This window comes from Ipomoea triloba, chromosome 2 (assembly GCF_003576645.1).
Source record: "Ipomoea triloba cultivar NCNSP0323 chromosome 2, ASM357664v1".
In the NCBI taxonomy this organism is placed as follows: Eukaryota; Viridiplantae; Streptophyta; class Magnoliopsida; order Solanales; family Convolvulaceae; genus Ipomoea; species Ipomoea triloba.
The window spans coordinates 7,070,288-7,081,165 of NC_044917.1; the positions used below are offsets into that span (position 1 = coordinate 7,070,288).

At 38.0% G+C, this 10,878-nt stretch overlaps 1 protein-coding gene across 3 annotated transcripts in view; it reads left to right on the top strand.

Moving 5' to 3' along the window:
* The first annotated feature begins 7,674 nt into the window (after positions 1-7,674).
* LOC116009893 (O-fucosyltransferase 30) overlaps positions 7,675-10,878 on the top strand; it is a 10,021-nt gene continuing 6,817 nt past the window's right edge. For 2 of the 3 annotated variants that reach the window (XR_004096862.1, XR_004096863.1), the window contains exons 1-4: positions 7,675-8,177; positions 8,355-9,417; positions 9,924-10,227; positions 10,309-10,357. Coding sequence is in view for 1 of the 3 variants with exons in the window: in XM_031249077.1 (XP_031104937.1) it covers positions 7,744-8,177; positions 8,355-9,405 (1,485 nt within the window). In the remaining 2 variants the exon portion in view is untranslated. Of the gene's footprint in view, positions 8,178-8,354; positions 9,898-9,923; positions 10,228-10,308; positions 10,358-10,878 lie in introns of those variants that run through there. The other variant, XM_031249077.1, reaches the window with a different exon arrangement.

Sequence of the window (10,878 nt, forward strand, 5' to 3'; positions counted from 1 at the left end):
CGAATCATAACCCCAAACGTGCAGGTCGAACACAACCCCAAACGAAGATTCGTGCAGGTCCAAAAAAACCCCAAACGAAATATTCGTGCAGGTCGAGCATAACCCCAAACGTGCAAGTCGAACAAAACCCCAAACGGATCCGTGCAGGTCGAACAAAACCCCAAACGGAGATCCGTGCAGGTCGAATCATAACCCCAAACGTGCAGGTCGAACACAACCCCAAACGAAGATTCGTGCAGGTCGAACAAAACCCCAAACGAAATATTCGTGCAGGTCGAGCATAACCCCAAACGTGCAGGTCGAACAAAACCCCAAACGGATCCGTGCAGGTCGAACAAAACCCCAAACGGAGATCCGTGCAGGTCGAATCATAACCCCAAACGTGCAGGTCGAACACAACCCCAAACGAAGATTCGTGCAGGTCGAACAAAACCCCAAACGAAATATTCGTGCAGGTCGAGCATAACCCCAAACGTGCAGGTCGAACAAAACCCCAAACGGATCCGTGCAGGTCGAACAAAACCCCAAACGGAGATCCGTGCAGGTCGAATCATAACCCCAAACGTGCAGGTCGAACACAACCCCAAACGAAGATTCGTGCAGGTCGAACAAAACCCCAAACGAAATATTCGTGCAGGTCGAGCATAACCCCAAACGTGCAGGTCGAACAAAACCCCAAACGGATCCGTGCAGGTCGAACAAAACCCCAAACGGAGATCCGTGCAGGTCGAATCATAACCCCAAACGTGCAGGTCGAACACAACCCCAAACGAAGATTCGTGCAGGTCGAACAAAACCCCAAACGAAATATTCGTGCAGGTCGAGCATAACCCCAAACGTGCAGGTCGAACAAAACCCCAAACGGATCCGTGCAGGTCGAACAAAACCCCAAACGGAGATCCGTGCAGGTCGAATCATAACCCCAAACGTGCAGGTCGAACACAACCCCAAACGAAGATTCGTGCAGGTCGAACAAAACCCCAAACGAAATATTCGTGCAGGTCGAGCATAACCCCAAACGTGCAGGTCGAACAAAACCCCAAACGGATCCGTGCAGGTCGAACAAAACCCCAAACGGAGATCCGTGCAGGTCGAATCATAACCCCAAACGTGCAGGTCGAACACAACCCCAAACGAAGATTCGTGCAGGTCCAAAAAAACCCCAAACGAAATATTCGTGCAGGTCGAGCATAACCCCAAACGTGCAAGTCGAACAAAACCCCAAACGGATCCGTGCAGGTCGAACAAAACCCCAAACGGAGATCCGTGCAGGTCGAATCATAACCCCAAACGTGCAGGTCGAACACAACCCCAAACGAAGATTCGTGCAGGTCGAACAAAACCCCAAACGAAATATTCGTGCAGGTCGAGCATAACCCCAAACGTGCGGGTCGAACAAAACCCCAAACGGATCCGTGCAGGTCGAATAAAACCCCAAACGGAGATCCGTGCAGGTCGAATAAAACCCCAAACGTGCAGGTCGAACACAACCCCAAACGAAGATTCGTGCAGGTCGAACAAAACCCCAAACGAAAATTCGTGCAGGTCGAACATAACCCCAAACGTGCAGGTCGAACAACACCCCAAACGGAGATCCGTGCAGGTCGAACAAAACCCCAAACGGAGATCCGTGCAGGTAGAATAAAACCCCAAACGAAAATTCGTGCAGGTCGAACACAACCCTAAACGAAAATCCGTGCAGGTCGAACAAAACTCCAAACGAAGAAGTCTAAGACTTGTAGGATCCCATGGTCAGACAGCTGACCCATTCTTCCATGCATCTTGGTTGTCCACCCGACCAGCTAAGCCTTCCGTTCCGCTTGTAGTGCGTTCTTTGAGCCGCTTCTTTGTAATCATCCGTGATGTTTGTCGATCATGGTTACCTCGAACCCCCAATCGGAATTTAGCACTCTTTCGAATTCGGTCGAAAACACTTCTGCGTTGTATGACGTCATCCTGTCGATGCTTTTTATGTTCTTCTCGATCTAGTCTTTGCGTACGATTCGCCAATCGAACTTCCTCTTGATTGCTCCCTTGAGGTTGTAGATGCGACTGTTGTGCATCGAAAAGTTGAGGCATTTGTTGTTGAGCGATAGGACTCTGAGGGTTCGTCGTCATTCGGGGGGTGGGTGTCGTAACATAGTACCCAAGAGTTCCCAGCCCTGGTTGGCACATCGGTGTGGGTCCATGTTGCGGTGCTCCTTGTATTTGATTCCCTCCAAATATACTTGGCGTTGAGGTCAACGTTTGGCCTACTGGCAGCAACATGGCACATGTAATTGTCATTTGAAAATTCGTTTGTCCAGCATGTAGGCCTTCGCTCGAACCAACCGGTTGGGTTGGTTGTATGTTTTTTCTTGACGAATTGGACGTGAGCTCGTTGTTCAAGTTCCTTGACCGATCTAATTGTTGGCGTAAATCGTCCTCTAGAACTGCTTTAGTCACCCGACGGGTTGAATTTCTCTTTCGCATGTGACTTCGGCTACGATTTCTCCTGCTGTTCGTCATTTTAAGATGGATAATAGTGTGAAGAAAGAAAAGATAAAGGGATAGAACAGAGTGACTCGTTCAATCCCCACAGACGGCGCCAATGATAGCGTAAATGTAAACGGGGTCTACGATTACGCTACGGATACGTGTGTTACGGGTGGTGAGGAATGTCGTTCGGCCGGTCAGACGGTCGGTCTACCGGTCAACGACTGAGCGGTTCGAAGCTATATCGCTCTACGGGTGACGAACAGTGATAAAGAGTAAGCAGGAGAAAGACGATCGGCAAATCACAAGTGTATTAGTGTAGTACTGATGAGTCCCCTTTCCAGTGAGGGGAATGACCCCTCTTTATACAAAGTGGATTCACTATGCACATGGTGTCTGATATGCAAGTGGAGGGCATATGGGCTGTCACTCCGCAAAATGCGCATCGGTTTGCTCGAAGTGGTTGAGTTGCTCGAGGTGATGAAAACACGGATCCCTTGTTCCCGAAAAGTTGTCGGTCGTCACATCAAGCAACTGTTGCGCTCGTGAGCCTCCAATCCACAAGGTGTGTTGCTTCCGATCATGCGGCCGACGGACCGGGTGACCGTCGGACCGGTTGGGTGACCGTTGACGGACAGGTTGGGTGACGTCGGACCGGTTGGGTGACCGTTGACGGACAGGTTGGGTGACCGACGGACAGGTGATTTACGGACTGACTAGTACATGTGCATATTTACCCATCACCTGCTTTCCAAACGGACCCTAAATGAGAGTTTGTTTTTATTAACCTCTAAATAAGGAATATAATAAAAAGAAGGGAAAATGACAATCTTAATTTGGTCCATTAATTATACATATATTTTAGAGTCGGTCCATGAATTATTATCATACACAAATTTTCTCCTTTAATTATGTGTAAAGTGGCAATTTTAGTCCACCACTAACAAATTATATGTTAATATTAATAATGCATTTTAAAATTCTAAATTATTGAGGGACACTTTAGTCATTTTTTATTTATACCATTTTGTATTAAATAAATAATTAATTATTGAGTTTGATGCACACATTTTTTGCCATTGGAGTGTAGCTAAAAATTAACATTGTACTTCACATTCTCAAATTATTAAAAGACATATTTGTCATTTCATAGAGTTTTTTTTCAAATTCCCTCAGCTAAATCTTCATGTATACTGATTCTCTTCATATGTAATGACGAATTGCTAGTTTTCTAAGATTTATAGACATGTATCTACTTATCTTTAGCTTCAAAGTTAAATGTCAATTTGTTGGTCAGAAAATGAATTTATTTTCTAAATGATCAAGGTGACATTTATATGTTTGGCTTCATATTTATATACTAGTACAGTGTAATATATAGCGAATATGTATTATTTGTAATGTTTTTGTTTCTTACATAGATTCTTAAAGAGCATTTAAGCAAAATGGATGCTCAAATAACATACATTGATTTGTGAATTATAATATGTATATTCATATCAGTTTTTCATATTAACATTTCTTTATGTGAGCAAACTATTTCATGACATTTTTTTTAAATCTGTAAATGATCTAATATGTTTTTTTTTTTTTTGGTGATGTCTTGTTCCAAATGGAAAATTAAAAATGCAGTTGTGGTAGAACCATTACTCTTTTTTTTTTTTTTAATTTTCTTTTTCATTTTTAAAGAAAAATAGAAATGACATATGAATTGAAAGTGCTTATAGATTGAAGACTAACCCTAACTTATTGACATGAAAACAACGTACAAAAATTCAGAATATTTATTTCAACTATTAATATTTAGTAAACTTATAAACCAAAACAATTTTGAATTTTTAACTACACTCTAATGGCAAAAAAATTTTGTCTGTCAAACTCAATGTTTAATTAATTATTTAATACGAAATGATATAAATAAAAAATGGCTAAGGTGTAACTCAATAATTAGGAATTTAAAATGCATTATGAATATTAACATAATTTGTTAGTGGACTAAAATTTCCACTTTACACATAATTAATGAGGAAATTTTGTGTATAATAATAATTCATGGACCGAGTCTACAATATAGATATAATTGATGGACTAAAACCGCCATTTTTCCTAAAAACAAAGTCAAGATAAAAGGACAAAGAAATGCTCAAAATTGATATTAGTTACACTGATAATACAAGGATTAGGTACTTGTAATGAAAGGTTACATGTCCCTTACTAGAAAAAATATAAACTACTACTGAGTACTATAATTTATACTAGAGGCTTCTAATGACATCCGGGCAAAAAATTATGCGACCCGAATGCCCCCGTGTGAATCGAGTGCTTCCAAATACTGTGTTTGACTCCATACTTCGCGGGTCCATTGTCTGAGCTCCTTGGCCGAGCTTGCACCATTGCCAACCCCAACCAAGCCAACCTCGAGGTAATTTTATGCAAAACTCTTAATCTCTTATTAATATATAATTAGTACTATCAAAGACTTTTAATGGGTAGTTCAGTACCATATACTGTATAAGATATGAAAAAAGAAAAAAGAAGAGATATTAATAAATTTGTCAAAAGTGAAAGTAAGAGATTGAGTTAGGGCATTTGTAAAGACATGCATGAAACATGCAAGTGGACAATTTTGACTTAATGAGTACTAAGACAAATCCTTTTTATCACAACAATCGGGGAATTCAATGTGAAAACATAATAATTAGGTCTAGTTTTCTTGTTAAATCATATAAATTTGACTTTAAAATAAAAAAGTTTAGAACATATATGTTTAGAATATATTTAAATGCAAAGTGTCAAAGTATAATCAGTTTTAACTTATTGGGCAAAGCACAAGACCAAGGCAGAAATTGCAAGAAAAGAAGCAAAACAATTTGCTATATTAAGGGATTACTATGAAGATTTGAGAATGACAAACTTAACGAATTAAAGAAAAAAAAAAAAAAACCCTTAACGCTAGCCCATTTAATTTGCTGAGATAGAAGTAATTTGATAGTCGTGCTAGGGGAGAATCAAATTTTAGGTGCTGTATGATGAAAATATTTTACTAAAAAAATGTAATATTAAATATTTTATAACCAAATATCATTAAAAAACTTAATATTACATCTTAATTATAATCATTTTCTAATAATATATAAATATATATAGCTAAATTTGTAATATTAAATTTATATTTATATCATATACTCCATATTAAAAAATTAAAAAGCTCGATCAATTAAGCTCAAAAGTTGCTTGAGTCGAGTATTAAGATGCTTAAATTCGACTCAATTAATTACTTGAGGTTGGTTCAATAGTAACTAAATCAAATTTAAACATTCGTTGAATCGAGCTGAGTCTCAAAAAACTCACAAATAGCATAACTCACTAAAGTGTAACGATGAGTTAGGAGTAAACTCTGGAAGCATGGTATGTACTATACGTAGTATATGTCAACAACTGAAGAAGAGTTTCAAAAGAATTTATATGAAGTCACGGGTGACATATTTTGTGTTGTTGTAAGCTAGTAAGCTAATGGCATTGATGTTTTAGAAAAGGCAAAGTGTTAGTCTATTAGCTAGACAATATTTTGTTTGAATGGTAATGTTGTTATGAAATAATAGTTTTATTGATTTTCTGAAATAAATCTACTATATCAATCAAAAGACCCCTAGGATTTCTTTAATTTCACCAAATTATATTGTTATTATTCATTGGTTAATCATTTCATGGCAATATAGCAAATAACTTTATTTAACTTTCAACTCCTATGCTAATAACCTAATAAATTTCAATCAAATTGTGGGTTGTTAGTTTAATTTGCCACAACTCATTTTAAGGTACACACAAGTATATGAACCTTCAAACATAGTGATTTCAAAAGTTGATGGCTACCTATTATGTTCGACATGCATGCAACATTCCTAATGCGATCCAATCAGGTCTAAAGTGTATTCAATTTTGCTATTGGTGTAATGTATATAATGCGATCCAAATAAGTTAAATTTTGAATTGTTTTCTTTAATTTATTAGAATGATATATTTATTGAAAATAATTACATAGTATTTGTCTTCAAATTAATTTAAAAGGAGTAAAAAAAGGTCACATCTATGGTGATGTGGAGTTCTATTTTGACGTACACGGACATAGAGTATGTATATACCACAAAAATAGATAAGATAAAAAATTTTAATAGGCTTGACAGAAATAACAAAAATAATTACAAAAAAAGAAATGGTAGCAAATAGTACAATGAAGTATAATATTACTGCCAAAGACCTTGTGGTCTAGTGGCACCCGATGTCCCGATTTACACTCCCACATGAATGATGAGAGTGGGTTTGAGCCTCAGTTGAGGCAATTGAGAGACTAGCTACAAACAAATACTACATAAAAAGTAATAGTTTTAGAACTTTGGAGTCTCACATATTTCTTAGGAGCCAAGTCACAAGGCTAATAAAAAAAAAAATTTCATGATCAATAATGCAATCAATCAAAAAAAAAAAAACAAAGTCTTTGCGATATTTATATTGGTATATTGTATCTACTTAGAAAATAAAGAAGAATAAAAATTAAATTATAAATTGCATAAATTATAGAATGATAAGTCAATCATTTGTATTCCCCTTCATTTCATGTATTATTGCTAAATAACGTAAATTTTGACTTGTTGATTCATTGAACATAGGCATGATCTTGATAGTTTTTTTTTTTAATCGAACTTTCATAATTGGGTCTGTTGTGATCCTTAATAAACTACTTTACTACTTCTATGTACTTGGGCTTATTGTTGAGTTTAGATTACGGGTGACAATTTTAATCCGTCTAATAAATATTTACCGAAATTTACTTAGTATAGATCGATTTTTTGAGTAATAATGAGTGATAAATTGTTATTGGCAAATTATTGTGTGAATCATGAACATAAGATACATTATTTTTATACTGAAGGTACATTATTTTTGTACTGAAAGTAGATTATTTTATAGTACTATAAAATAATGTACCTTCAGTACAAAAATAATGTACTTTTTTATTTATAGTCCACATAGCTGTGTGGACTATGGTCCATGCAATAATGATTGGATTGTTATCCCAACAATGTTCATTAGCTTAACTCATAAAATATAGTAAAACTCTATTACAACACAACAAATACATTATCTTTAACTCATAAAATATATTATCATAGCAAATAATTTTTTTTTTTTTTTAAAAGAAGGAAAAAAGGGGAAAATCTGTTGCAGAATGATTTGTAGCAATCTTCGCCATAGCTGAGAGAGGCAGAAATGGAAGCCGCGAATTTTAGGGGAACCCATAGATGGAAGAAGAGAAGTTCGGTTCAGTCTCCAAGATCTGCACTTCTCACTCTTCTCATCTTCTCCTCTTTCATCATCCTCTTCTTCTACTTCAGACGCTTCGTTTCCCCCACTCAACTTCCACTTTCCCGGAATTCTCCGTCGTTCCTTCTCCAACGATGCGGCTCCTCCTCCGCAGGGAACTTCATCTGGTACGCGCCTCACAGTGGCTTCAGCAATCAGCTCTCCGAGTTCAAGAACGCGCTTCTAATGGCTTCCATTTTGAATCGAACCCTCGTTGTGCCTCCCATTCTCGATCACCACGCCGTTGCTCTCGGTAGCTGTCCCAAATTTAGGGTTTTAAGCCCCCCTGATTTGAGATTCGCGGTTTGGAATCATAGTATTGAGCTCTTGCGTGATTGCAGGCAAGTCAAAATTTTTAGGCACTCCGGATCTTGAGTTCATATGCCCATTGTGCTAATAATGCTTATTTTGATGCTATGAATATGCAATGCCTTGATGAACAATATAACTCTGTCTTTAATAGAAAGGCAGCTATATTAGGCTAGCTGTTTAATATGTTGATTATTTTCTGGTTGCAGATATGTTTCTATGGCAGATATTATTGACCTTTCAGCTATAGTGTCTGCTTCAGCTGTCAGTGTTGTGGATTTTAGAGTGTTTGTGTCTGAATGGTGTGGTGTGAATCTGGATCATTTTTGCACTACAAACCAAAATGCTCAATCTTTGATGTTACAAAGGCTAAATGAATGTGGGTCTTTGCTGTCTGGGAAAAATGGTAATTTAAATAGTTGTTTATATGCTTTAGAGGAGGATTGCAGGACAACAGTTTGGACATACCAAAAAGATGGCGGAGATGGTGCTTTAGACTCATTTCAACCTGATGAGGAACTCAAGAAGAAGAAGAGAATTGCCTTTGTTAGGAGAAGAAGAGACGTATATAAGACCCTTGGCCCGGGCTCTGCTGTTGAATCTGCCAAAGTTCTTGCATTTGGAAGCCTTTTCACCTCCCCATATAAGGGATCAGAGTCACACATTGATATCCATGAAGCTCCTAATGATAAAAGGATAGCTTCCTTCATCAAGAGGATTGAGTTCCTTCCCTTTGTACCAGAAATTCTTGATGCTGGAAAGAATTTCGTTCTTAAAACAATTAAGGCTCCTTTTCTTTGTGCACAGCTTAGACTATTGGACGGGCAGTTTAAGAACCACTGGAAAGCTACTTTTCAAGAATTGAAGCATAAGTTAGAATCTTTGAAACAAACTGGACCTAACCCTATTCATATGTTTCTAATGACTGACCTTCCCATGTCTAATTGGTCTGGGAGCTACTTGGGTGATATTACAAAAGATTCAGGTATCAAACTGTTTGTCCTTAAAGAAGATGATGAGCTGGTTAGAGAAACTGCTAGGAATGTTGTGAAGGCAGGAAATGGGATGAAGGTTGGGTCTGATTCAAAGTATTCCGTCAAAATTCAGGAAAATCAGCATGCTCAAGCATTGCCTGATGTGCTGCTATACATAGAGGAAACTGTATGTAGCTGTGCTTCTCTTGGTTTTGTGGGAACTAGTGGTTCAACTATTGCGGAGAGTATAGAGTTGATGAGGAAGTTTAATATATGTAATAGCTGAAATCTTTTTCAGGTATATAGCTGACATTACCTTGATTCTTGTCATTTTTTGAATGTATTCCATTTGCTGCCTGAATGTCATGCAGACAGCAGATATCTCCTTAATTGGAAAATAGAAGCTTGTAGAGTGAACCTGTATTATTTTTTGGCGGAAGTGAACATTGAATTAGTGGAAACTTTCTTACTGACCCTGTTAACTATACTAGAAGATACCATATCATGACTGTTCTAAAATTCTTATTTTAGGACAATGGGTTAGCATTTGCCAGTTCAGCAAAGGGCTTCCAGAAATCAGTTGCTTTTCTTAGTAATTTCTTGTGCTTTATTAAATGTTTGGCAAAGATTTCAGGGAATTATGAGCCTAATGAAGTATCACTAACTTTTAATAGTTATTTTCCTTAAAAGTTGCTTTCATGAGTATTTTTATAGCTAATATTGATAGTCACTTGAGTTCACCATAATATTATAGTGCCCTTAGCCCCTTATTACCAAAGCTTTTGTTAAATACCTCTATCACAGGATGCATGATTTTGCTGCTTTACAGCTACTACTATTCAAGAAATGAAGGATCTTCTGGTAGGGTAAGGAATATATACAAACCTGTTAGATAAATATTGCCTTATTTGGCTGAAAGTAGTCTAAAGTTGTTTGAAGAGCGCCGTGGAATTAAGCAGGAGAATGTGATTTGATATGGCCAATATCCCCACACTACATTTGGCATCTCATTACGGATGTTGAGGGCTGTTGTTCTTCATGGTGCTATACCTCTGGAATACGAGTTCTATATCCTGTCAAGATGATGCTTTGGTTTGATATTTTCAATGTAAGTTAATCTTTTCACATTGATCTCTGATTAACTTTTGATGTCTTGATTTTGTTGTGAAAGTGCTGTTGTCCTTTTCAGAATATAGACAAAAATACAAGAAGTCGACAGCCCAGTTTTAATTATCCATGTAAGAAACATCTCTTTCCTCAATTTTTTATAATTTTTGTTACATTTGTGATGATTTTTTTCCAGGCAGCATTTCCCTAGTTAATTACATATAGCCTGCCAAGAACACAATTAAAAACTACAAAAAATTTTTAGTCATTTCTGTTCTTCTAAATGTTACATATAAGCTTTTGCCACTCTTAGATCAATGTTACATTTACTTAAATTTAACTGCACACTTTTTATTGACTCTACTTATGATAGAACATACTCTGACGTTTTGTAAACTCACAAGGCTCATGTTGTAAATCAGACATCTAAATTTGGATAGTTTTCTTAATATAAGAACAGATGACCATACCACTGATGTAATTGAAAAGATAGCACACTAAAATTCCCCCCCCCCCCCCCCCCCCCCCCCCCCCCCCCCCCCCCCCCCCCCCCCCCCCCCCCCCCCCCCCCCCCCCCCCCCCCCCCCCCCCCCCCCCCCCCCCCCCCCCCCCCCCCCCCCCCCCCCCCCCCCCCCCCCCCCCCCCCCCCCCC